Source organism: Micrasema longulum, unplaced genomic scaffold (genome assembly GCF_059751315.1).
Source record: "Micrasema longulum isolate JH-2025_06_02 unplaced genomic scaffold, ASM5975131v1 h1tg000889l, whole genome shotgun sequence".
Taxonomy (NCBI): Eukaryota; Metazoa; Arthropoda; class Insecta; order Trichoptera; family Brachycentridae; genus Micrasema; species Micrasema longulum.
Genome location: NW_028278080.1, coordinates 173,456 through 200,891, shown reverse-complemented (window position 1 = coordinate 200,891; position 27,436 = coordinate 173,456). Strand labels below are relative to the sequence as shown.

Here is a 27,436-nt window from a genome sequence, read left to right as displayed (position 1 = left end):
ATCATTCCCACTTTTTTACGGTGTTTTGGATCACATTTCAGCGTCCATCTTCGGGTTAGTGATATTTATGTGGATATTTTTTTTAATAAAAAGAGGAGTACTTGATTCTTTACGCAAATATTTTAATTTTCAGACCATTTCCAAAAAGTCGTAAATAACTTGTGCTGGAAAAATGGGAATCGAGTTGTGATAGAGTGTGATTTGAATCTCGGATCTTTGGCCCGTGAGTCCACAATACTACCACGGGACCACAACCCGGTTCGATTATGAATATAAACTTATTCTTATGAATTAAGATTTTACCATGTCGCGGTCGTTGCTATATATACAACTTGACAATTCAAAATCTGTGTCATTTCACAATCTACCCTTTGATGTGGTTTCTTTATTACTAGGTACCAGGGTGATTTAAATCGCATCCCATCATTTATGTCAATATAATAAATAAATAAAAATAGGCTTCAGCCGCAAACTACATAACAACGGGGCTGAAGTTTTCCTTCGAGGTTGTAATTTTAGGGTGACCGAAGAATCTGCAGTCGATTTACAAACATCTCCATAATATATACAGATATACTGCGGGATGCAATTAAAATCACGCTGGTACTCAGTTATACAGAAATTACATAAAAGCGTAGACTTGAAATGACACAGATTTTAAGATGGTCATCATGCTTCGTATAGCATATGCAATGACTGCGACACCGTACAATAATTTTTATCTAAAACGTAACATAATATTTAATCACCTACAAATTACATCAACCCTTATGATAGGCGCTATAGTTCGATCCTAAATGTCAAAAAATGTTACGAACAATACACGCCATAATTTGAAAAATGAATATAAAAAAAATACAAGAACGTCATTTTATTTATATATTTTTAACGACAGGCCTAGAATTCTAATAGCACTCAATTTTAACCAACTCTATTTTTATTTGTAGTTTCTCCGAACATAACGTGTTATTATAATGTATTATATGTATACATATTTAGCAGATTATCCAAAATTTCAAAGAAAATTTAAAGAAAATATTTTTATGCTGGCCATTCTTGTATTGAAAATTGTAGTTAAACTACTACGTTGATGTAAATTCTAGTAAAACATTTGTGGATTTTTTAAAAAAATATATCATTGTCTGAATTTTAAAATGTTTTTTGCTTTTTTAAAATTTATTTGTCACCATTGGCATTGATTCAATCAGGCCGATCCATCAATATGGTGGCCGATAAAAAAGTAAATATCCTTGTCAAATTTTAAAGTTATATTGAGTTTATTAGTTAGATTATTTGGAAACCGTCAATTAACGTACATAATAGAATTTTCTCTGGAAAATTGATTTTCAAAAATGGTCACACTGATCGTGAATCGAGTGTCAAAATCACAAAATTTTCCGAATTGTTTTAGCTGTCAATAATAAATTTTATTCACCAAAATTGTTATTGTCCGTGATATGAAAAATAATTTTATTTGCTTAGTGACACATTATTTTCACTTATGTTTATGAGTCGAATAGAAAGAACGTTGAAAGTTATTTCGTCGAAATAATCATTTGTTGACCGAATCTGTCTGCATTGTGTGAATTTATTTATTTATCGTAAATCGTAGCACTTTCTAGTACTATTTTTCCTAGTAAACTGCATTTAAGTTCGACTAAGAAAGATGGGAAGTCCTGAACGTGAGCTATGTCCGCCTCCAACTGAAGAAGACGAGCTGACATTGCCAAGAGCGAGTATAAACAAAATGATTAAGGAAATAGTGCCTTCAATTAGAGTGGCCAATGAATCCAGGGAACTTATATTGAACTGTTGTACTGAATTCATCCATTTGTTAAGCTCGGAAGCTAATGAGGTGTGTAATCAGAATAACAAAAAGACAATTAATGCCGAACATATCTTAGCTGGTAAGTGTTACACTAATTAGATCTTACAGTGTTTACACAATAATCGTATCATGTTCTTACATTCTGCTAATGAACTTTAACAGACATGCAATCCACTTACAAATACAACCCATGAATAAAGAATTTGCACAAGAAACAATATTGATATGTCCGAATATTTACAGATACTGAATTTTACTCCCTTAAACATTCATTTTTCCCTTTTCTAAAGTGTTGTCCAGCTCTGTCATTATATGTATTTTACTTGTGCAACTCTGTGCTTATTTTACGGGACATGTCATCTATTAATTTGAGGAATAAGTTTGTAGGGTTTTTATCAAAGAGGTTTATTTGAACAAAAAAAGCTAACTTTGTGGTTATTCATTATAATAAAAGAAATAAATACAACTTTATTTTTAACCACTTATTTTTACAAGGCAAAAGACTTTATTTATTAGCTCCACATGTAGTATTTAGTAAACATGAATGATGAAGTAAAAAAAAGATGCAGCACAGCTTCTACAAGTTGCATATAACAAAACTACACAATGTGAATATTTTGCTGTCAGTTTTACAGTATTAACTGGATGAAATCTTTATTTATTTATTTTATAGAAACAGACAGTCAACAATGATATAATAACATAAAAATGATACAGTTTAAGGACAGATCAGCGAAGTTTCTAAATAAAAATCATACATATCAAATTGTGGTACAACAAAAGGGTGTGTTTGTGTGTATTTGTATGAGAGTAAGTGTAGAGGTGTATTTGTGTGGGAGGGTGTGTTCGGATGTGTGTAAGCGTGAGCATCATTAAATTGCAAGTGGGAGCGTATCACAGCCAGAAAGAATAAGTCTTAATTTATTTTAAAATAAATTGAGGGGCATGTTAAATATATTAATAGATGAAGAAAAAAAAGCATTATAGTTTGAGCAAGAACGATAAAGGAAAGAGTGTTGTGCATAGTTAGTGCTACAGACTGGCAAATGGAACAAATACTTATTTCTTGTCACTCGAAAGGGGACATTAAGATTGATTTTGGAGAGTAGGTTAAAAGAGTCTACTTTATTATTTAATAATTTATATAAATAGCACGTTTATCTTTATGTTTTAGCATTGGACAGGCTGGGGTTCAGTGATTATACTGTTGAAGCAGAGGCCGTAGTGAGAGATTGTAAAGCTGTGGCAGCAAAAAGGCGAAGGCAAAGTACTCGATTAGAAAACCTCGGAATACCAGAAGAGGAACTGTTAAGGCAGCAGCAAGAACTTTTTGCTAAGGTTTGTGGAGTGAAATAAAATAGATGTATCAAAAAAAAGTTGGATCTGTATCGAGGGAATATTTCTAAGCAAAACCATATCAGCAGGTCCTTCTTGTCTCCAGGAATTTGTATATTATAAATATTCACTGCAATTATGGCAGTCTTAGTGAAAGTACTTCCTCCACATACCCAAAAACCGTTTTAAAGACCGTCGGTCTTCCTATCACTTTCACTCTTACAAAGAGCAGTGTTTTTTCATTAATAAACGAGTTTCTCTTTTAAATTTTGTAAATAGCAATTTTAATTAAATTCAACTCTACTAATTTCACTGTGAGTTTGGCAAATTTTGTGGAGGACCTTTGTCGGATTATGGCACTCAAAAAATTAGGGTGTTGGTAAAGTTTAAGTTGTTGATTAGTTGATTGGATGCTATGAAACTGGCATCATGGGTTTGATTCCCACCAGTTGCAAGAAAGAAATTTAAGAAAAAAAAAATTCTCAATAAGGCCGGGTGTATTTTTTATCGGTTGACACTTGACACAGTATTATAAATTTTGATTCATCAGAAAGACCAAATTGATTTATACCCGCCGAAGTATTGTGGATTTTACCTAGCATCTTTTATAACGGTAATGATTACAGCACCAGATTGAGCGTTTATTTTGTTTATCGTGATCTAACCAAGAATCAAGGCTACCACTTAAGAAAAAAATCAAATGACAAAATAGCTTAATGGGGTTAAAATTGTTTAATGAGTTGCCTGAAAATATGAAAAATGGAAGAGCTATTGAGCGCATTGATTAAAAAAATATAATTGGTATCTTTATTGTAATGTAGATTTATAAATTAGTATGTGATAATGAAAATAATTGTAAATATTAGTTGATGTACAAAAAAATTAATATAAACTAACACTAAAGGCTACACACGGGGGTGACTTTTTCCTCATTACATCACATGCTTAGCATCTAACCTCTGCAAAAAGCAGGGATCTTTTCGCTTATTCTAAGACGATTTATGGTAAGTTGAGAACACAACGAAACCTCTCTCGATATCACTGGCCACAAACTATAGAGAAATCTCAACAATCGTTTTGTTTGTTTTAGGCTAGAGAAGAGCAAGCCATAGCTCAGCAACAAGAATGGCTTCAACTCCAAGGAATGGCTGGTGGTCCTCCATTTAGTGCTGTTCCAACCCCAGCTCCCCCACAGGATACTGATGATGACTATTCATAGACCATCACCTTAAAATATTAATTTATGAAAATTATGGAAATTTCTTAAACAATGATCGATCTCTCAGCCATCATGACATGTTATCAGACTTTCTTATTTTTACACACATTTATGTTTTAAACAGTTCAACCAGTACGTACTCTTTTTGACGAGACTATAGTATGTATCAAATGTTTTAAAATATCAAATTATATAATTGGCACAAGCTTTTTTACCTCAAAGCAGTAGAAATCATTTAAGAAGAAAATAAATAAAAGTACGTTGCAATATTTTTTTTGTTTCCTTTTGTATCCTGATATTATATTTCATTATCTAGCTTATTTTAAGTTTTTATTTTACTTTTTAGGCTTTTTGGCGACATTTCTCATTTGTGCTTGGCAGATTTTACGTACTGTCAAGCAAACACCACTCTGGGACATAAAATACAGTTGATTAAACCCCTAAAACTCCCTTAAATTAAACCAATTTACAAAAATCTTTTATTATTTCTGAAAGATTGTTATATGTGTTGCATTTGTCTTCTTTTAGAGGTGAGTGATTTGTTAGATAGCATTTAAAAATAATAATTAATGTGAGATTTAAAAAAAAACAAAAAATCATTTCAATAAACTAATTAGACATATTAGTTTCATTTCCTTTTAACAGTTTATTACAATATAGGAATCACACACTCAAAGTAAGTGTTTTACGTTTTAGAATAACTGGAATCACACAGTCTCATACAATACTCAAAAATTGTAATAGCTCTTCGTGACAAAGTCGCAACTTGTTCTAAATGACATAAAATCTTACTTTAAAGCAAATAAATCATATACGAGGTGTGTTCAGAAAATAATGGGAATTTTTAAATTTCGGGGGTTTGGAGTCTCAACTGGAATTTTTTTTTTACTAAACCAATTTTATTCAATTTACTTAGCAACATGTGATTCACCCTGGCAAAATCATCATACGAGCAGTTCACTTAATAACCCCTATCCAAGGATCTTGATGAATACGACAAAATTAGATTGAATAGATGGACCAGATCTTCTGATTGAATACACATTGCAACTGATTTTGTTGTAGAATCTCTAAGGAGTTATCTTTTAAAAGGTTTAAAGAGTATAAAGAAATTAACCAGCTTTCAACATCATTTATTTCCATATTTTTATTTACAGAATGGTGTTTAAAAATTAACAAGTCTATGTACTATTGATAAAGTGCTACACATTACCTATTATGGTGTAAAAATAAGAAACGCATTATGGATAAAACAAAATATAGCTACAATCACCTATAATTTATTGATATTTGTGGTTTATTGTCAGTAGAAAAAAAATCAAACCCCAAAGGGTTGTTTTACAATGGAAATATTTTTAATAGCATTGTTATCTGGTATGAAAGAAGTACATAAATACAATTATATATATCAAAGGGTCTCACGATTTACTCACATTTAATTTTTAAATTACACGCATACATTTAAATTCATAAAAATAAATAGCAGCCATTATTAAGAGAAGAATCACAAGCAAGAAACTTAACAGTTCCCAGAAAAAGTATAAAATAACATCATTTAGCTGAGTAAAAAAAAAAATAGGTACATAATAATAGTACTCTAAAACTTAAAAAGCATATCAAAAACATTAACATTTTATCAAAATAAAATAAAAACATAATATTAAATTTATTGCCATATCTTACTATTTTGTCTATGAATAATTGTTTTTGATACTATTGGGTTTTCTGGTACAAATTATTGTAACTATGTAAAATATATTATTGCAATTTCAATATTATTACATACATATAACTACATTCAAAAGAAACTATTACTTTTTGTTAACCTTTTTATGTTCACTATAAACACTTGTTCACTCAGTAGCACTTATGAACTTTGATTAATAAGAAGATATGATTCTACTAACCCTATTAGAAATGGGACTTTATTCACGGCTAGCATTCTGAGCAGTTGCAAAGGAGTTAAAGAAAAGGATTGAAGTGGCCTCGCTCTTAAATGATTATGATGACTTTATAAGACGCAAAGACTTCTGAATCTATTCTAATTAAAACAAAAACATTTTGCATAGAATAGTAACATTCACAGTATATTTATCTGGGGCACAAAATCAAATTGGGAAAACTGAATTAAATTGAGGAACTACCTAGACAAATCGGGTTAAGTTGGGCTGCTTTTGGAAAGCTGAAACACGTTTTCAGAAATAAGGAAATCCCAAACAATCTGAAGGGCAAAGTCTACAACTCATGTGTTCTGCCAGTGACAACATATGGTCTCGAAACCATGTCACTCACTACCAAAAGTGTCCACAAAATAAGGTGCACTCAGCGGTCTATAGAAAGACAAATGTTGAAGGAAAAAAATGAAAACAGTGTGTTTTAATTGCAATACAAAATTAAATACGAATGTAGACCACTTTTGTTTAACTACATTTAAATTGGATAAAAAATAGATTTTGAATGACGAAGTGTTCTCTTCAGGAGACAAATGTCTCCTTAAGAGAACGAATGGGGAATGAGGAAATAATATGCCGTACAAAGGTGACCAATATTGAAGAAAGAGCGGATGGGTCATGGGGCGAGACAAGGAGTTGACAGATAGACCCCCAGAATACTAAATTGGAGAATCTACGAAAATGAAAGGAAAGTGGGTAGACCACAGAGGAGATTGACTGATGACATCGTCGAACTCATAGAGCGAGGGTGGAAACAGAGTGCCCAGGGCAGAAAAACATGGAAAAAGAAAAAAGGCCTATATCCAGCAGTGGAGAGAAACAGGCTGATAAGAAGTAACATTCAATAAAATATTATCACCATCATCCCCTCTCTGCAGCTAATTGTGCGTAGGGCACTACATTGGTACACCCATTGCAGCGTATCTTGATCGTTTTTGTTACATAAAGGTCAGATAATCAGTCTTAGGCTTCAGGTGCCAGTCCGGGGACTATAAAATATTTTAGCGTAAAAACACATATTTTTATAAATATTTCATGTCAGCCATGTCGGGAATCGAACCCGAGATCTCTTGCATGGTAGGAAAACGCGCTGACCATTGCACCATGAGGCGGACACTAATAAAATATGGTCCACTGAATTCCGTTTATAGTTTTGTACTATAAAGCATCTTATAAAAATTAAATTAAATTCTGCATCTATTGAAATTTTAAACATTGAACCGAAGCACATGCATACACTTAACTCTTTTCTGCAAAAACAATGAAGTGCAGGAATCCAAGTGCTTACATTTTCTTAAAATATGCGAGTTTGTATTTTAACCATTTCATTGTCTATTCTTATTTTGATTTACATTACATAAAATTATATTGAATATGAAGGTACAGGTGGCTAAGCTTTAAAAACGTATTTAGTGCTGCCCCTAATGTGGGAAATATATTTACAAAATAATTAATCAGCATAACATTTTTATCTTAAATAAATTCTCTCATAAGAACACTTATTTTAATTTTCAGAATATTATATATTACATATAGGAAACTTTTACTTGTAAAATTAGATGTGAACATTTACCACATACACATACATTTATTATTCTAATTTAGTTGCAGAAAATGTTATTCTACGAAAACTTGTACCAGAAACCCAACAAACTCGTTTTGCTGATAATTTGTCATTTCACGAAACAAAATTATGCTGGAGACGATAATAGGAAATTCAATGTGTAACATTTTTTGCAATAAATATATTTATTGAAAATTTAATCACTAATAATTATTAATATCAAAAGAAAGACCACCTCGGAATTCTATAGATAATATACAGCGGGCAATATTGCCATAAACTAAATCAATTAAAGGAATCGTAATAATAATTTTTAAAAATTAAATAAAATAAACTCGCACGCAGCACATGTGCTGATTTCTATCAAATTGAATGTTGCTTAAGAGGATATCATTGCTATGCAGATGATACACAGATTTATTTTTATTGCAAACCAGGCGAGAGAAGTGTGCTTGTTAATTTTATTGAGGGATGCGTTGAGAAAATAGGAAACTGGATGGCTGAAAATAGACTAAAATTAAACCAGTCTAAAACGGAAAAATGATGGATGGCTTCAGCCAGATGACAGAATTTGATTCAGGATACAGCACTACCCGATGTAAGGAGTACCGCTTAACTACTGGAAGTCTTCTTTAATTGTGACCTTTTTCTTGACGCTCAAATTAAGTTGAATGATTAGTTCAAGTTCATGCTTCTATCAGCTCAGACAAATTAAATGCATATGCAAAAATTTGCGGGTTGATGCCGCCTGTCGATTAATAAATGCCTTTGTAATGTCGAGAGTCGATTATTGTAATGGTATCTACGCAGGTGTACCAATAAACAAAAGGACTCGCCTACAGTCTGTATAAATGCCGCAGCGAGACTTATTTTAAGAATCTCGAAGTTCAATCATATCACTACTTCGGGAATTACACTGGCTACGTTTTCCACAGAGGGTGAAATACAAACTTTGTTGGCTTATGTATAAGTCACTCCACAACTCTGCTCTGGAGTATCTAAGGAAGCCTAACTAAAATCGAGGATCCGTACCCCAAAACTGAAAAGATTTTGTTTTTTTTTTTGGGAAAGAGTATAAGAATGAAATTTTCTATGTTTACCATATGTCCAGGAGACAGGAGATAAAACTTGGGCTCTTTTATGGGCTTTTGGATGGTCCTAGCTCCCATAAGAAACGATTTATTTAAAAAAACAAAACAATAGGGATTGCCTACGGTAAATATCTAGTGTGTAAAAAATCACTGCTCTAATGCCATAATCCAGACCGATAATGTCAGACCACGTTTCCTGTTAATGAGAAAACTAAAATGAAGAATATTCATGGTATTTCAAAATATACTGCAGTAAATAAAAAATATGTATCGTTCTACGACTCCTTAGTTATTTATTTTACTATTATGAATAATTACCTAATTTTGTAGTACTATAAAATTAGTTGTTTTTAAGTTACCAAACACAAAACTTTATTATACCAGCAGCAGCGGTATGAAGGCACTTTTGACAGATTACAATAGCATTGTAACAGTTTTTTTCTTTAAATTTTCAATTTCGATTTTTCAATTTTGAACAATTTTTCATCAGCTGTGGAGAATTAAAACAGTTCTCATATTTACGACTAAATAGAATAGTTTAATTCTGACTAAAAATCATTTTCTATTAACCCCGCACATTATTTTCACCCCGTGCGATATTTAGGGTATTGAAAAGGTAATTATTTATTTATTTATTTTATTTGGTCATTCAACAGGAATGCATACAAGGTTAGATAAAATAAATACAAAAGAAAAAGTTTTAATATGCCTCTCACAATAATTATAGGATGACAAAGATAGTACCTTTAATAACTATCTATAATTATTATACTAAAAGTAATAATTGTTTTATTTGTTTTTTTATTTTATTTCGCTAGTGGGGATAGATAAGTGTGAGAAAAATAGAATGTTGCTAATTTGTGAACATACATTGTCTTAAAGAGACAATAATGCAAAATAGCATAATTTATTTTAAAAATTTAACTACTTTTAATTGGCACATAATAAAAGGTCGATGTCGAACAGCTATGGATTGCTTCAGCCGGACGACAGAATTTGATCCAGGATACGGCACTACCCGATGTAAGGAGTACCGCTTTACCCACCGTTAAACTACTGGGAGTCATCCTTAATTCTGACCTTTCTCTTGACGCTCAAATTAGTAGAACGATAAGTTTATGCTTTTACCAGCTGAGGCAGATTAAATGCATACGCAAAAATTTGCCAGTTGATGCCGCCCGTCAATTAATAAATGCGTTTGTAGTGTCTAGAGTCGATTATTGTAATGGTATCTACGCAGGTCTACCAATGAATAAAATGACTCGCCTACAGGCTGTACTAAATGCCGCAGCGAGACTTATTTTTGGAATCTCTAAATTCAGTCATATCACTCCACTACTTCGGGAATTGCACTGGCTACGTTTTCCACAGAGGGTGGAATACAAACTCTGTTGGCTTATGTATAAGTCACTGCACAACTCTGCTCCAGAATATCTAAGGGAACTATGCATTCCAGATGAACTAGCTGACAGACGTCTTACGCTTAGATCAGCTACATCTACGTCGAAAGGAAAAGTTATTATACCTCTACGCAAACAGCGCACTAAATTCGGCGAATGTGCATTTGCGGTTGCAGGCCCTACGGCATGGAATGCTCTCCCAGCAGAAATCTGAAACTGTGAGAGTGAAGTGATATTTCGGAAGAAACTTAAAACCCACTTGTTCTCTAAATCATTTAAATAAATTCTTAGCATGTGGTGGAAAAGTAATATGAAAAAGTACATTATTTTTCTTAAATTAAAAAGTTAAAATTGAATCTTTATATAATCACTTTGTAAAGCGCCCTTGAGGTATTATATTACGAAAATGGCGCTATATAAGTTATCCATAATCATTATTATTATTATTATGTGGAATGTCGACGGAGTGTGATTAAATTGAATTAATCGTATTGCGAACTCCTTATAATTGACACACACAATATAATGTCGATATTGTCAATCGATAGTAAAGTTTTTGCTAAATTATAGCTCCGACGGTAGGTACTATTGCGGCACCCACAGCAATAAAATATGGCATTTGTTTCCTAAACTCAGTCAACATATGTCAAAAGTACTTCATAAATTGCCGCTGGTATGGATTAAGTTTTTTCTGCATTTACAATAATTTCATATGTTTGTTACTTTGAATGATTGTATTTGTAAATTTAAAATATACATCAATACATTTTGTTATTGCTTATTTAAAAAAAGAGCATGAAGTGGTGAATATGTATTGTTTAAATATTTACAACTATAATAAACATATGTAAATGCTAAATTTTATTAAGTTACAAAAACATATTGCATAAAATATTGTAATAAAGGTAGATACATAATATTATGTAAAATGTATAAGTTTCTAAGACACATTCACCAATATCAAAATACCAATCACTGGAGATACCACTCATAAATATAATAAGATTATTTAGATTTTTTAAAGTAACTACTTTTTACTCACTGGTACTACTGTAGTTATATCAAGATAATAATGCTGTATTTGGCGTATGGATGATTATTCAAATACCTATAAATGTATGATCTGAACACCCGTTTTATTTTATTTAATCTGTCAATATATTCACATCTAAGTGTATTCAAGATTCAATTAGTTCTCCAATGCTTTTATAAAGATCGCACATAAAAAATACAGAATTACTAACATTTATTTACCCTAAATATCCACAGAATATCATTATAAAGTTTGTCTTAAATTACAATGCTTCTCTCTATATACATATTCTAAATTTGCTGTCTTTTTAGAGTATTATAAAAAATACGGATTCCTAAAAGCGTATAGTCAAAAACAATACCAATATTGATTTAAATAAGCTGCTTTAATTTCATAATATATTTCTCAATTATATACATCACTTCCATGCCTATTTATTTTAAACAATCTATGGAGTTCATAATTTCTATATTCCAAATTATAACTACAACTTATTTTTTATACAACTGTCTTAATGAATGTTATTTTTTTATATCTCAAATGTCAGATTTTAGAATAATGACATTTTCAGATTTTTACGGCCGTCGTTAGCAAGTCAGCCCGAATGATAGATGCTACAATACTATCCGAAATGTCAGCATGAAAGATACGCGGCCTAACTAACAATGCAGAAAAACAGCAATTATAAATGCATTATTTTTCAAATATTTTGTAAAAAACAATACACAATCATAAAGAACAACTAAGAATATTTATATATAAATAAATGGTGGATACATGAAGTACATTATAAATTGAGGTTTTTCTGCTTTTTAAAATACACAGCTAAATTTAACAAAGGTTTTTTTTTTGATAAACTAAATAATTTGAATGCACAATTGATTCAAGCATTTTCCTCATTAAATAAACTATTTTAATTGCCTCGCATGAAAACCCCAATTAAAAAAGCCATGCCCTAACAAACTAAGAATGTGTGGTCCAATGGTAGTACTGTGAACAAACAATACATATTGTTGTTATAAAACAGGAATCAAATTGTGTTAGTTGCTTTGCTAAAACTTTATTTCTATTTGTTTATTAAGACTAATTATTGAAAACAATTCTAAAGAATAAATATTTAGATAAAATTGGAGTATATAATATAACATCATTTGTATTATTAATTTACAGCAAGCATTTATCTGCGGTAAATTGACAAAAATGGCACTTGGGATAGTCTGGCTCTATAGGCATGATATACAGGTACTAATTGTTGAATTATTAAACATGATTAAATTATGTACACTGTTTAAGCAGTAAAATATAAATCATTTATATATTTTTTTTAAAATTATTATAACTTAAAAAATTATGAACAGAAAAAAAAACACTCATAATTATTTAATCAATATTAATTTCCTATACATTGTTTACACCACTTGAATTATTTAAATATTACTAACTGATTGAAAATTATCCATTATAGCCACTGAAGTTACTGTGAATTCAAAGTTGTATGTCAGGCATTTTTAGGCTGCTTAACATTTACTGACTACAAATTCCGAAACTTAAGTTGGATGGAACACGAGACGGGTGCTTAGTGCTGCATCTAGTGTATATATATACATATGTCAATGGTTAAAACACATGATTTAAAATGACAGAGAGACAAATAGACAAAAATTACAGTGGAAACATTTTTATAATTGGGCTAGAAGTTACATCTAATTGATTATCTAATTGATTACTAATTGATTATTATGAAAATCTATAATATCAATATTTAATTGGGTAGTTTTACGTATTTATAATTGTGTGAATTGTCTAATATGCCACCACCTCTACAGACACGCAAGTACTGTAAACAATGTATATAAAGTCAATACATATGTAATAAATTTTTCATAAAATCTTCCCAATTTTTCTTCAAATATAAAGAATAGGTTTTATATTTCATTGGAAAATAAATTACACATCTGTTATATAAATGACATTTTAAATTAATTGTATGAATATCATTCGGTATGTGAAAGAACAAGAACCATTTTTGCTGCAATTTGATAGCTAAAAAAGTATTTGGCAGGTGACATTCAGGTTTTCCCATTAATTGTTTTATTATCAGCCACGTGCCCTAAATGTCCTACAAAAATAAGACCAAATATTCAATACAGTACTTTCTTTATTAGCTATAGTATAGTTGCCGTGACTTGAGCACTAAACCAGCATGAATTCACAAAAATATTTTCCAAAATATTCTACTACAAAGTACATGGCAGGATACCATCGAGAAATCTATATTCATTATTATTTACAATATTTAAATGCATTTATTATCATAGTACTCGAGGTTTCCTAGAAATTATCCGTACAATCCATACATTTTAGTATTAAATATGTAAGAAATTTTCCCCGGTTATATATAATTTATATGATTACCTAATATTATTTTTGCACTGGGGAATAAAGATGTATGTATATGAATTTGACTGGATATATGAAGGGTGAACGGCTAAAACGGCCTCATTGCATTTTTTTAATTTTTTAGATATTAGTGCCATTTTGTTCTCCTGGATGAAATAAAAAAATAGAATATTAAAAACTAACAAAATGTGGCTCCCTGTATTATAAATTGAAAGGGAGTCACGGGTGCCAAAAAACAGTCAAATCATAAGCTGAAAACCTATATTATTAGGTACATGAACCCAGTGTACCGCAATAAAGGTTTTAATTCTTCTTTTTGGTCTCCTGTAAAATTAATTATTTGTTAATAAGCCAGTTCTTGCCGTGTACCCTTCAAAGGTAAAACCAATTTTAAAATGAATATTTGAAGCACTAACTTTGTGATAATTTAGTTGAGTTTTTAGTTGGTGTAAAATCACTAAAATATTTTATACATAGAGATATTACACAACTAAATATGTAATTAAATTATTCCACTTACGTTTGGCTATGATTTCAAATCACTAATATTTTTTTCAAATCACTAGATTTTTGCTGCCAACACATCCTCTTACATATCACTCTTTGAGTTATTTTTGACTGAGAGTAGTTAGGGTGAAGTATTGGGTGAACTAATTACTAAGTCAATGAATCAGGCTTTTGGCATAATGATAATAACAAAAGTTGGATTTAGATTAAATAAGGTCGGGTTAGGTATTGAATCAGGCTCTCTGATACAAGACGAGCAGTAGCAGCAGGAGGGGGAGAGCGAGCGTGAGGCGAGTGAAGCGCGAGTGGCGAGCGAGGCGCGTGGCGCGCCCCAGCGTCCATCACTTGGCGCCGCCCGCGCCAGGCCCTCGTCACTGAGCCTTCATGGGGACGAGCTTGCGGGAGCGGGCTCTCGCCTCCTGGCGACTGCTGGTGTACTCGAACCAGAGGACGTTGGGAATGAGAGTCGTGTCGCGGAGGAGTAGTAGCTCTGATATCCTCCTGGGGAACAATATTCACATTTTTATGCATTTTATGATTGTAACATTTACCTTTTTATAGATGTACAACTTCACACAAAATTGTATTCGTCATCCGCCTAAACGAGTGCTTTTGACTCGATGGCTGCTCTCAGGTAAAAATGTTGACTAAGGAAATCAAGTGGAGATAAGATAAGATACGTTGTGTAGTGGTTGACGTGTCCCCTAACATTCTTGAGGTCGTGGGCTCAATTCCTGGAAGGGTGGGTGTGAAATATAGATTTCAAAGGTCTTTTGAACGGCTATATTTCATTGTCCCTGGATTTGTTAAGTATTTCATAGATATATAAATTTATGTTAATTTGTTATAATGTATTCCTTGCTGAGAAATTCCATACCGAGGAATACTTTTATCAGTTTTTTCTTTAATAAAGAACAGTATGTTTTGAGCTGGATTGTGGTCCTGTGGCTAATGTTGTTGATTCGCGGATTAGAGGTCCGAGGTTCAAACCCTGCTCTACCACAACTTGATTCCCATTTTCTAATAGTGAGTTATTTACAAATCTTTGAAAATGGCCCCAAAAACTTTAATATTTGTGTAAATCATGAAAACGAATATATTTATTTTCTTAATAGGAATGAAAAAATATATACAAATACTAGCGCACTCGACAGACATTGTCCTGCTTGAACATTGGCTTGCTTGCTATTAACTGGTTCAGCAAACGCAAAATCTTGAAAAATTCTAATTTTCGATAACTATATACTAAGTGACATTTGAAATAGAGATTGCAGCGCCAACTACCGGGAAAAAAAATAAAAAGGTATGATTATATATTTTTAAAAATTATTATTAAAACTAAAAGAATTAAAAAAAATTTGTAGTTTCATTATGGGCGACAATAGTGATTCAGAACCCAAACATTGTGTGAAAAAAGCACAAAAAATAATTTGCCTGGAGACAAAAATGGACGTAATTAAATGCATTGAAGATGGGCCAAACCCGACCTTTTGTCTGCAAAGCTCTAAATTTACTCCCGTTCACTGTGACAAACATCATGAAAAACGCTGAGAAAATAAAATATTCCGCTCAACAGATAACGGCTGTTAGTGTAAAGCACGCAACTTACAGCTGGAGCAAAAATATAGAGAAAATGGAAAAAATGTTAGCATTGTGGGTTGATGACACCAATTAAAAAAACATTCCTGTAACACAAGCGGTCATATGCAATGGGGATTTCCATCGAAGCGCAAATGTTAAAAGAAGCGTCACATCTGCTGTTCGACCTTATGCTATGATTCTGCAAGAAAAGAAGCAACGATCGAAGCAAATGAAATTGGATGCTTTTTTAAAAGTGTGAGAATTTAATTTGATTTTTTTATAATAAATACCAACTCACAACTTCGTCGGTACTTATTGTAACAAATTCATTATTTATATCAAGAGATTATTATTTATTTTATAAACTAATTTAAACTGTATTTATCAAATTAACAATTTATTTTGAATATACATATGTGAGATATGTATTAAATAAACATGTTAGATTGTTTTTAGGATCTTGACACGGAACCTAACCTTAAATCTTCCATTATATTTGTGTTCATTTTATGCCGGTGTCTCTAGGAACGGAACCCCGGTGTAAAACGACGTTTACCTGTATAACCAGATTAATAAAGAAATAAGAACACACGTTATATATTTTTGCCTTTTTTGAGCTATTAACATATTCGTAATAAGGGATAGTTTTTTTTTTATCACATCATGTGATTGAAGAGTCCGCGTCATGCTTTAAATCAAAATCATGCAAAAATCACCGCTCGAGTGCCATAATCAAGGGAGAAAATACGGGAATACGTGTTAATGAAGAAAAGTCAGACCACATTTTACCCCGAGCCCTCTAAAATTATGACAAAAGAAATTAAAATAAAAATGACAGATTGTTTCTTCATTCGTGATTGTAAAAAATATTTTTTTTTGATAAGTAGGTACCTGGGTACTTTTTTATGATTGAATTCCAAAACCAACAATTATTAATATTCAAATATTGAATTTAAGTAGGTACTTAGGTACTTGTTTATGGTTGAATTCTAAAATATTAAATAAATTATTTTCAATTATAGAATTCTTTTTGCAAATGTCAAACTTTGCTCTTCTCACCAACAGGGGTGCACTTCATTCATGAATTCGATTTTCAAAAATGAATTGAATGTCAGTGAATTTTTTTTTAGTATTACCAAAAATCCAGTAAAACGAAATAAATGGAAAGAAATTATAAGGAAAGAATCTGATTGTGATCCATAAAAAGCTAATGTTGTTTGTAAACACTCAAAAACAAACTTTTTTTAAACACAATAAAACACCATCCTTCCATTTTGTTTGTATAAGCATTCTCGTCAAAAGATACCCTGGTAGGTCGATGAAAAATAGATTAGATTGAAAATTTTAATATCTATGAACACGCCCAGCACAAAGATCTGCATTTTGCTGAAAACCGCACGTAAATCGGTAAAGCCGTTTAGGAGGAGTTCAGCGACACGTACAGAAGAATCTTTATATTTATAATATATATAATTCCTCTGTGCGTGTGATGTCACTGAACTCCTAAACGACTTAGCCGATTCACATGCGGTTTTATATGCGGAGAAATATAGATCTTTGCGCAGTGCGTGTTCATAGATATTAAAATCTTCAATCTAATATGTAAAAAAGAAGTAAGGAGCATAAATGTTTTATTAAGTTATCTACCAGGGTTGCATTTGAGGAGAATGCATTTACAAAAACATGGAAAGATGTTGTTTTTTTGTGCATGAAAAAAGTTTGTTTTTGAATGCTTACAAACAGCATTTGTTTTTTGTGGATCTCAATCAGATTATTTCTTTAAATTCCTCATAATTTCTACCCTCTTTATTTCTTTTTACTGGATTTTTAGTAATACTAAAATAATATTACTTTCAATACATTTTTTAAAATCGTATTCCTACATAAGTACACCCCTCTGTTGGTTAGAAGACCGGAGTTTGATGTTTTCAAAAAGAATGCCATATTTGAAAAAAGATTTATTTTATGTCTTGGAATTCAACCATAAACAAGTACCTAGGTACCTACTTATCAATGAAAAGTCTTTTTCCAAACTAATAGCAGGCAAGCCAACGTTCGGGCAGGACAATGTCTGTGGGGTCCGCTAGTAATATATATAAAGATACTATAAATGCACAAATAATATTTGACACAGTACATTGCGCTGTTGCCAAGACAAATTATCATCGTTGCATGATATCCTCGCTCAGATTAACCTCACTGTAACTTGCATATCAATGCTGTATTTGCTGTAGGAAATTTTAGAACTAATGTCGGATTCTTTTCACCTCTGCCACGGATCCCCAGAACAGTTAATATAAATCTCACTAAGCGGTGCTGTCGATGTGTTCCTACAGCAAATGCGAGTATTCAAGAAGCAAGCGGTGTTATCACTCCCGGCTTAAAGATGACACACTTGCCATGTCTGCCTAGATCATGCCATGATTATACCTATTGTACTTTTAAATAGTTTGACAACCTCGAAAAACGTAATTAAAAGATAAAAATATATAAAATGAAATAAAAATTAGCGTTAAAAAAAAACATTAATTAAGAGAGTGAGAGACGTTTGGTTTAGTCGGGCGCCAGTTATTCGTAAAGAATAACAATTAGATTAAAGTTGCATTCAGTTTAATTATGTCAATGTGGAGGGGTAAGAAAGGAAATAAGATAAACGATGGAAATTAAATGTATTTAAATTAAATTATGAACAAAATCTAACCTAACTTAGAATTAGCCTTAACAATAAACTTAAAATTAACCTTACGCCCTGATGCGGCGCGCGGCGTGGTGACGCGAAGGCGGCGTGGTGACGCGAAGGCGGCGTGGGTCCTTGGCGTGCAGCGTGGGCACAGGACACGATGGGGGCGGCGGCGTGGTACATCGAAGGGGGAGGCGGCATCTGGCTGCGGCGACAGGGGTAGCTGGGACGGCGGCGTCCAGCTGCGGTGAGGAATGCCGCGAGGACGGTTCGTCATGAGCGGCGGCGTGGCTTCCTGTCCCATGGCGGGGCATGAAAAGTGACGTCGGGTGCGTGGAGGGACGCACGACGTGGGCGGCTCGTCATGAGCGCAGCGGCGTGGGCGCGTGGGTGCGTGGGCTGCGTCACCGTGGTGCGGCGACGTGAGCGCGTGGGGTACGTCGTAGGCGGCAGCGTCGGGGCTGCGGCTTCAGGGCTGGTTAGCCAGCGTGGTGGCTTTTCTAGTGGCTGCTGACTGGGCTGCTGACTGGGCCACGGGGATGGCAAGGCACCCGCCCGTGACCCTCGAGGTCAACTCGGAGAGAGAGTTCGGCGAAGAGAGTGTTTCCGTAGAAGAGAGTTTCCGTAGAAAGAGTTTAAGTGGAAAAGAGTCTAACAAGGAAGAGAGTCCAGGTGGAAGAGAGTCCAACAAGGAAGAGAGTCCGAGTGGAAGAGAGTCTAACAAGGAAGAGCGTCTAACAAGGAAGAGAGTCTAACAAGGAAGAGAGTTCAACAAGGAAGAGAGTCCGAGTGGAAGAGAGTCTAACAAGGAAGAGAGTCCAACAAGGAAGAGAGTCCGGGAAGCGGGCGTCACGGTTTTTATCATCTTTTCGACGTCCCCCCTTCCCGGTTGGTCTCGTCGCTCTCATTGGCGGGCGCACGCTTCGGTCGGGGCGGTCTTCTTTTCCCGCCGAATCCCGTCTTTCCCGCCAAATGGTGTTCTTAAAACTTATTCTACTACTTAAATATTAAATTAACCTAGTCTTATAAGTAACTTATGATAAGAATCGGAATAATCGGCGAGCGTGCACGAGAATAGGTATGAAGTAGAAGAAGCGAAGTCTATATGCTGAGATAGAGTGACGTGGCGTTCCATCCTCTCTACCTACTTTTACGGGGAAACGGCGTGATGGTTGCTGTTATAATTTTCATGTAAATTGTAAAATATAATTCATGTAAATAAAGTGATTTGGATTTCAAAATATAAATATTATTTTAAACTATTACTATTCGCGTTTTTAAAAGTGTCCTGAGCTTCACAAATATTGACATGTGGCTGGTTCTTGGGGTACCTTCTCGGCAAGAACAATAGGCTCCCGATTGCCTGAGTGGACAGACTTTTATTACATACAACGACCCTTGCGAAAGGCGCAATTCGGGTCATTGTTGCTTCCAAAAAAAATCTAACGGTATTTTTTTAAAGATAGACGCGTTCACAGAAATTATTTTTGAACAAGAAATTATAGAATTGATGGATTTGGCACAGCGGTACTTTCGGTCTATATCAAGTTTCTAAGATTGTTTAGATTAAGTTTAATCAATATATTACATATCATTCATGCCAATCCATTAGGGCTTTCATAAGCCGGTCGATTGGCTTAAAAAAACTTAGTGAGCATAATTTCTTGCGCATGAAAAATATTTTTATTTCCTGCCTATAATTGGAATGCTTTGTTAAATGCAATATAAATTTTAGAAGAGTATTAACAATATCGAAACTAAACCAAAAAAATTATTAAAATACAATGCAATTGATGTATCCATTCACCACTAGGCAAGGATAGGGAATGATGTTAATAAATAATAATGTTTTAATCTCACCAGCACACAATCTGTGGGAACAGTGGAGTCAGTACACAGTGGGTGAAAGCGAACCACAAAGTGGCAGCCACCACGCCTACGGCTGCTCCGACGGCCACCTGCCGTGCGCTGTGGTAGAGCAGGTACACCCGCGCTACTGACACGGCGGAAGCACCCCCGATGGCTCCGCCCACAGCTCCCGCCACCCACACACGGGACATTACAGACTTTCCATTTATGTGCTGTAACCTTAATACGAAATGTGCGACATTAGCTAGGCCATGAACTAAAGTACAAAATTGTTCGCATGATATTTTGTTGATAATTTGTAGAAATTTAGCAAGTGACACATTATTTTAAGATTTGGGTTGTAGACCCATGGTAGTGTCGGGGACTCATAGATCAAAGGTCCACGGTATAAACCCCATTTTACCACAACTTTCAAGACTTTCCTAGTATGATTATTTATGACTAGTATGTAAAGGCTGCAATCTGATAAAAAGTAGGGAAATCATATGATTATGTTATTTAAAATGCTGTTTTATTTTTAAATCACACCATTAAAAAAATTAAGTAAATAAATATTAAATAAAAACTATTGTTTTATGTACTTCTGTAAAAAACTTTACTTATAAAAATATAATTACTGTTTGACCGGAAGATTACACCTCGATTAGACCAAATTTAAGCATATTGGTACTCATATAAAGACAAAGCATTAAAGTAAAATTTGTTGGAATGATTTGAAGAAAACAGATTGAACAAAAAGATGTGGAAGCAAAACTTGGATTTAATTTTTTAAAAGAAATGCAGAAATGTGGTATTTTTCTTACATTCTACTTAATAATAAGTAAACATGTACAAGGTATATCCAGAAAGTAAGTTCCATTTGACAAATTAAAAAAAAACAAGTACAAATTCAGAAGAAAAAAAAAATTATTCGGCATTTTAAACAAGCTCCACGAAGCATACACAACAGTCCGCCAACTCATAATGGCGTCAGCTCAACAAGTCAGGGCAAGTACCACCCATGCACGAAACTAAGACAACAGCGCCGCGATGGCAAGAAATACAAACGGGACTTACTATCTGGATATATCTCATATTTTGAATGACATTATCATATTTTGACAAAAGGCATGCAATAAAAAAACCTGTGTCTTACCTTATAAATATAAAAAAAATAATATAAGTAGTAAAGAACCACATAAACTGTGCGTGTGATGATGGCATTCCATATTCACTATAAATGCTTTTTCTAACTGCTGGTCGTGCTTCTCTAATGGTGTGTTTTAGTACCATATTAAATGCTTCATTTACTAAAGTTCCAATGAAAAATGTTATCTGAAAGAAAAAAATGCTTGATTAAAATCAATAATTTTTTGCCTCATAGGTTTGCATACTAATCTTAAGACAATTTCATAAGTAATCTTAAGACAATTTCATAAGTAATCTTAAGACAATTTCATAAGTAATCTTAAGACAATTTCAAAAGTAATCTTAAGACAATTTCATAAGAGACATCTTGAAGATCAAAATTACGATTAGTCAAATTTCAAATAAAAGTTTTTCCCTTAATACACCGAAAGCCATCTACTATGATATGAATCGAAGCTTGTTTTGTTCCACTCCAATGACTTATTTTATCGAAATGTAAAAAAAGGACTTCCTAATCAAGTTTGACAATTCAGTAGTTGTTAAAAATACTTTGAAACAATAAGTACTTTTAAGTGAGGATCAGGATAACCAAACCAAGAAGTTTTATTTTGATGTCACTGCACATTTTTTTAGTCGGATAAAAAATACAGTTACGTGTGTGAGAACCAAAATCCTGGATGAGGTTTTAGACACTACGACTACTCTCAGGTAAAGATCCTGTAAAAAGAAATTGAGAGAAGAAAAGTTCACTTTGTTGTGTAGTGGTTGGCGCAGTCGTCAACCATGCTTTAAGTCTTGGGTTTGATTTTTGGAAGGATCACCACGAAATATTTTTTTATAAAGTGGTTTTATGCTGCAATATTTTAATATTCTCGGACTGGAAACTGAATGATCACATTCATGTAACAGATGATCCAAATACGCTGCATTTGGCATACGAATGCAATGCCCCATGCCCCACCGGGTGAATATAATATATATACAAATGATAATATATATTTTTAATTATTTAGATTTTTTTAATCTCTAATCCCATTTTTACTAGTTATGTTAGTCTTACCTCCCAGTTATACTACAAGTCTTTAATATTTTTTACTTAGATGTTTATAATTGGCAAATAAATTGTAAATGATGATGACAAAGGAGTATGTATTTGAAATATATTAATCGTTTGTAATACTGTTACTATGCCAAGGAAAAAGTGTTTTTTTTTTTAGTGAAAAAAATACCATTTCTGATAAGTAACACAACAATTCCTTTCCTTGTTTATGCAACATACTAAATGGATGCATTTTAGAATATGTGGCTAACGTGAATGGTAAGCAATCTTGATGAAAACCCCCTGAGATTTGGCATATTTTGATATTGTTGAGTAACATTTATCGAGTCTTACTGTAAGAAAAAATATAAGGTGATTGGACTCATAAAAATAATTACCCAAAATCAATGATCGACTTCCCATTTCCAAGAGAATCAATTGCGATTTTTCCAGAGTATCATAGCCATGTACATTAGAGTGGGCCGATGATGTGTGAGGTTTTTTATTTTTTTAGACATCAAAGTGAAAGGGGTCTAAAAAGTTGCATTTTGGATCACATTGAACGTAAATATTATTTGAAAAAAAATTCCATACTACTTTTGGCCCTCAACCGAGGTTTTAAGTTTATCACTGTCTGAACATTTTGTTAATTATCTATATTGATAAAATTATTTTGTGTTAGTAAAGAAATAACTTAATCAAAGAAAATTTAGAAATAAATAATCACATTACAAATTCGAACGCGCTTTAAAACTACCGAAATGGAAAAAGTTTACACTCCGCGGAACTAATTCCGTCGAGCGCCTGGCTAATATTGACGAAAACAATGGCCTATTAAAACAATGCTACCCATTTATTACAAAACAAAGTGCAACTCACGCCCTTAGATGCTTATTTAATAAGATTTAATGCACATTATAACATTTAATTAGACTGATTTTCTAACTTAAATACGAAATGACAGACGGTTTACTCCAAAAAATCGACTTTTTCGAAAACTTCGAGCTCTGGTTGAGGGCCAAAAGTAGTATCGAATATTTTTTTTGATATTTTTTGCATTCTGAGTAATCCAAAGGGCAACTTTTTAGACCCCTTTCATTTCAAAATTCGGAAAAAAAAAAAATTTAATAAAAAAAAAATCTAAAAACTTTTATATCTTTGTAAATGTAATAAATAATAGGTTAAGATTTTCGGGATTCCTTTGTTATATATTTAGGTATCGATTGAAATAATTTATTATCAAATAATAAATACTTACTGGGCACAGAAAAATCATTTCATAATTAATTGGAGATAAATCACTAGATAACCTCCCATCAATTGTCTTGAAAAAATGTGCTTCAAATATAAGCAAACACGTGTCTTTTCTTATGAAAAGCTCATTTGACACTGGAAGACTACCGAGCGACTGGAAGAAAGCTGTAGCCACACCAATTTACAAGAAAGGTAACGGACTGGACCCAAGTAACTACAGACTGATAAGCTTGACAAGTATAAGTACTGTGTAAATGCATGGAAAAGTTAATTGTTTTAAAACTTTGAATGTTCTAATCCACAATATCTAATCTCCTCGAGTGTTTGAATTAGTGGACCGTGGAACATAATGAAAATAACCCAATCGATATTATCTATCTAGACTTCAAAAAGGCTATTGACAGAGTACCAACCAAAAGATTGTTAGCCAAACTGTACCACAGAGGAATTCGGGGAAAGGTTTATGACTGGATTGACGACTTCCTTACAGGACGAATTACCATGTTAGAGTTGGTTCTCTTCATTATTTTTTGCATAGGGCACTGCATTGTTACACCAGTATCTTGATCATTTTTTGTTACATGAGGGTAAGATGATCAGTCTTACGCTTCAAGTACCAGTACAGGGACTATGAAATATTATGGTGTGAAAACTCCCTTTTAAATAAATATTTCATATCAACTATGTCGGAAATCGAACCCGAGACTCTCGCATGGTAGGCAAACGCGCTGACTCTATACTCTATATTATAGATTTACCAGCAATCATACAATCAAAGTCCAAAATTTTTGCAGACGATACAAAGCTGGATGCAAACCCACTCACTCACTTAACTCAACTACAGCAAGACCTGAACAGTATTCATGAATGGACCAAGAAATGGCTTCTCAAACTCAATGTTAATAAATCTACAGTTCTTCACATCGGCTCGAAACCCCAAACTTAAATATAGTCTGAATGGTGTAGATTTGAAAGCTGTGAAATAACAAAAAGACCTCGGACAATAACAGATGATTTAAAATGGGAATGTCACCTATTTAACTTAACGAAAAAATCCAATTCAATTATCCTACTTGATAAAAAAAAGCCTTCTCATATATTAATCCGAATATGCTACTAAAAATATACAAAACCTATTTCAGACCTACTCTTGAATACGGGTTTCAGATACGGAATTCATATTTTGTTAAGGATATCAACTTTTTGGAAAGAGTCCAAAGACGAGCTACAAAGTTGTCGCCGACCCTAAAAACGGCTTCCATATGTGGAGAGACTGGAAACTTTTGGTCTCACAACGCTGCAGGAATGGCAAGAAAGGGGTGACCTGATAGAGACATACAAGATACTCAACAGTCACTATAGCTGCCCAAATTTGGATTCTATGTTCAAGCTTAAACAAGATGCTCGTCTTCGAGGCCACAGTCTCAGGCTGGAGAAAACGAGATTCAATCTAAATCCCAGGAAGGATTTCCTGAGTAATAGGGTTGTTGATGGTTGGAATAAGCTTCCACAAGAGCTGATCTTAATGTCTAGTCTCAATGGGTTCAAAAATGGACTAGATTTGTTTCGGAAAAGTTAAAGTGCACCAACAACTAACTTTCGTTCAAATAGATTTAAGCATATAAGCTTTAAGCTGCTCGCTTAAAATTAATATAATAATAATATACAATCAAAAGCTTACCAATGTGTCACATTGTCGCGGTGATTTAGTAAAAGAGTACAGAGTATACAACTGTCTCAAACACGATTTACTTCTCACTCTCGGTGATAGATATATTCGCAAGTGAGAAAATTGTACGCGTGACGCGGGGCAGCTTGTACCACTGGCCACAAACCGCCATTTGCTCACAGTTACTCTCGGAGTTTCGCCAAGGGTGGTATGTTTCCTCGCGCTGTGAGCGTTAGCAAATGATTTTTTAATGTTTTTAGTGATTATATTAAAAATATTATCACTTTTGACTTCAAATACAGTTATTTGAAGCTACTGCCTATGAATGTTTCATTTTTTAAATTGCAAATCCCTTATTTTCGTATGTGTATTGACTACACAGCACTGGAACGCGCGGGTTTTTTTAGCACAGTATAGGAAGGGTTCAAAAAATAAAAAGTAAGAATCTTTAGGGCCTTACTTAAATAAGTATAACTTTGTACCAGGTTTATAAGGCATATAGTAAATTAATCTATGAGAGTACTTACAGTATGTAAATCTCTCCTGAACAATATAAGCGCTATAAATCCTGCGCCTATGCCAAAAGGCGTTAGACTGATGAATGCAAATAGTTTTCCTAGAAGATCGCCTAAAATACAAAAGTAAATATTTTAATAGCATAGAATTAGTCATGTTTTAGGTGCATGCATTCTAATTTCGATGACATTCATTTTTATATTGTTGCACAAATTCACCAACGCTAAAAACAGGTAAGTTCTAAATAATTATTTAAAGGGTAAATCTTGTATGTAAAATGATATATTGACGATTGAAAAACAAGTAACTGACACATAATAATCAATATTTAATAAATCCATCCAAGGGAGGAAGAAAAATAAATGTGTTAAAAGATGCTGTTAATTTTATTATGATTTTATATTGTCTTGACGTGTCAAACAAATATTTTTCTAACCTTTTGGATATTCCACAAGTGTTAAGGTAAGTGGAGCCCATTCTATTTGCCTGCCGTCGTGAAAAGTGTGATCAAACATATCCGGATTTTCTTTAGAGACCATTATTAAAGAAAAAATGTGGCCTGTATGTTAAATTTGCAGACATTTGTATTCCTTATAAAATTTGAAAACGCTCCTGCTTCTTGCCAAAATATCTGTACCATAGATTAATGTGGAAGTATGTAAGATCAAAGATTAAATTAGCTAACATGACAGATCATAGCCAATGTTCAAGACAAAACCCATAGACTAAATACCCTGAAGACCGACATAACTCAGTGTGTGAAATTATAGAAAATATACGTTCACTAATATAGAATTAGAAACACAAAAAATATTTTTTTTAAACATATATGGCACATCAATATGGTAAATAGTAAACTCAAAAATTCGGAAAATGATCGAGGATTTTCCTATTTAAATCCCTCCTACTATGAAAAATCTAGTCTTCTTCTCCTGAAAATAGTTTTTGTCCTTAAGAGCTTAAAATACTCTTCCAAAATATTGAACACTTGGTGCGATCTACGAGAGATGTCTCTGAGTAAAAATCGTGTGGGTTTTGGGTATGACATAATTTGTGCTCTGGGAAAATCTCATACAGACATTTGGCTGACGTGTTTTCTTATTGTTCGACCAGAAGTGTGTAAGTGTTTCTTTTAGGTACAGTTGTCTCATATCCAGCACCTTCATGTATTGGAAAAATTGTTCTGACGGGTATGTTGGAGGGCGCTGGAATATTATTCTCAATAATGATTTCTGTAAACTTATGAGAGACTTTAAAATTAATGCCACAGAACCCCCTCAGCCAGCTATTTAATAGGTTGCAGTGGATTGAAACATAGCAAAGTACACACTTCTGAGAGTGCCAATATCCAGAATGTCTCTAAAAAGGAGA

General features: G+C 33.2%; 2 protein-coding genes and 1 long non-coding RNA gene across 3 annotated transcripts in view; 2 read left to right on the top strand and 1 right to left on the bottom strand.

Annotated features, from left to right (window-relative positions):
• Positions 1–27,436, top strand: part of LOC148278342 (uncharacterized) — a 190,347-nt gene that overhangs the window by 26,985 nt on the left and 135,926 nt on the right. The gene's annotated exons all lie outside the window — the stretch shown is intronic.
• NC2beta (negative cofactor 2beta) lies at positions 571–4,651 on the top strand. Its single transcript, XM_088231534.1, has 3 exons — positions 571–1,907; positions 3,003–3,166; positions 4,254–4,651. The coding sequence occupies exons 1-3, from the start codon at positions 1,667–1,669 to the stop codon at positions 4,380–4,382; spliced, it is 534 nt and encodes a 177-aa protein (XP_088087660.1). The 5' UTR covers positions 571–1,666; the 3' UTR covers positions 4,383–4,651.
• Positions 14,136–26,710, bottom strand: LOC148278350 (dolichyldiphosphatase 1-like). Its single transcript, XM_088231533.1, has 5 exons — positions 26,502–26,710; positions 26,077–26,177; positions 21,595–21,773; positions 20,451–20,678; positions 14,136–14,830 (listed from the first exon to the last, which is right to left on the bottom strand). The coding sequence occupies exons 1-5, from the start codon at positions 26,602–26,604 to the stop codon at positions 14,701–14,703; spliced, it is 741 nt and encodes a 246-aa protein (XP_088087659.1). The 5' UTR covers positions 26,605–26,710; the 3' UTR covers positions 14,136–14,700.

Coding starts and splice junctions, on each gene's coding strand:
- NC2beta (XM_088231534.1), top strand. CDS start 1,667: ATGGGAAGTCCTGAACGTGAGCTATGTCCGCCTCCAACTGAAGAAGAC. Junction 1,908..3,002: donor TGCCGAACATATCTTAGCTG/GTAAGTGTTACA, acceptor TTTATGTTTTAG/CATTGGACAGGCTGGGGTTC. Junction 3,167..4,253: donor AGCAAGAACTTTTTGCTAAG/GTTTGTGGAGTG, acceptor TGTTTGTTTTAG/GCTAGAGAAGAGCAAGCCAT.
- LOC148278350 (XM_088231533.1), bottom strand. CDS start 26,604: ATGGTCTCTAAAGAAAATCCGGATATGTTTGATCACACTTTTCACGAC. Junction 21,774..26,076: donor TCAGGAGAGATTTACATACT/GTAAGTACTCTC, acceptor TTTTTCTTTCAG/ATAACATTTTTCATTGGAAC. Junction 20,679..21,594: donor ATTTTTTTTATATTTATAAG/GTAAGACACAGG, acceptor TTTCGTATTAAG/GTTACAGCACATAAATGGAA.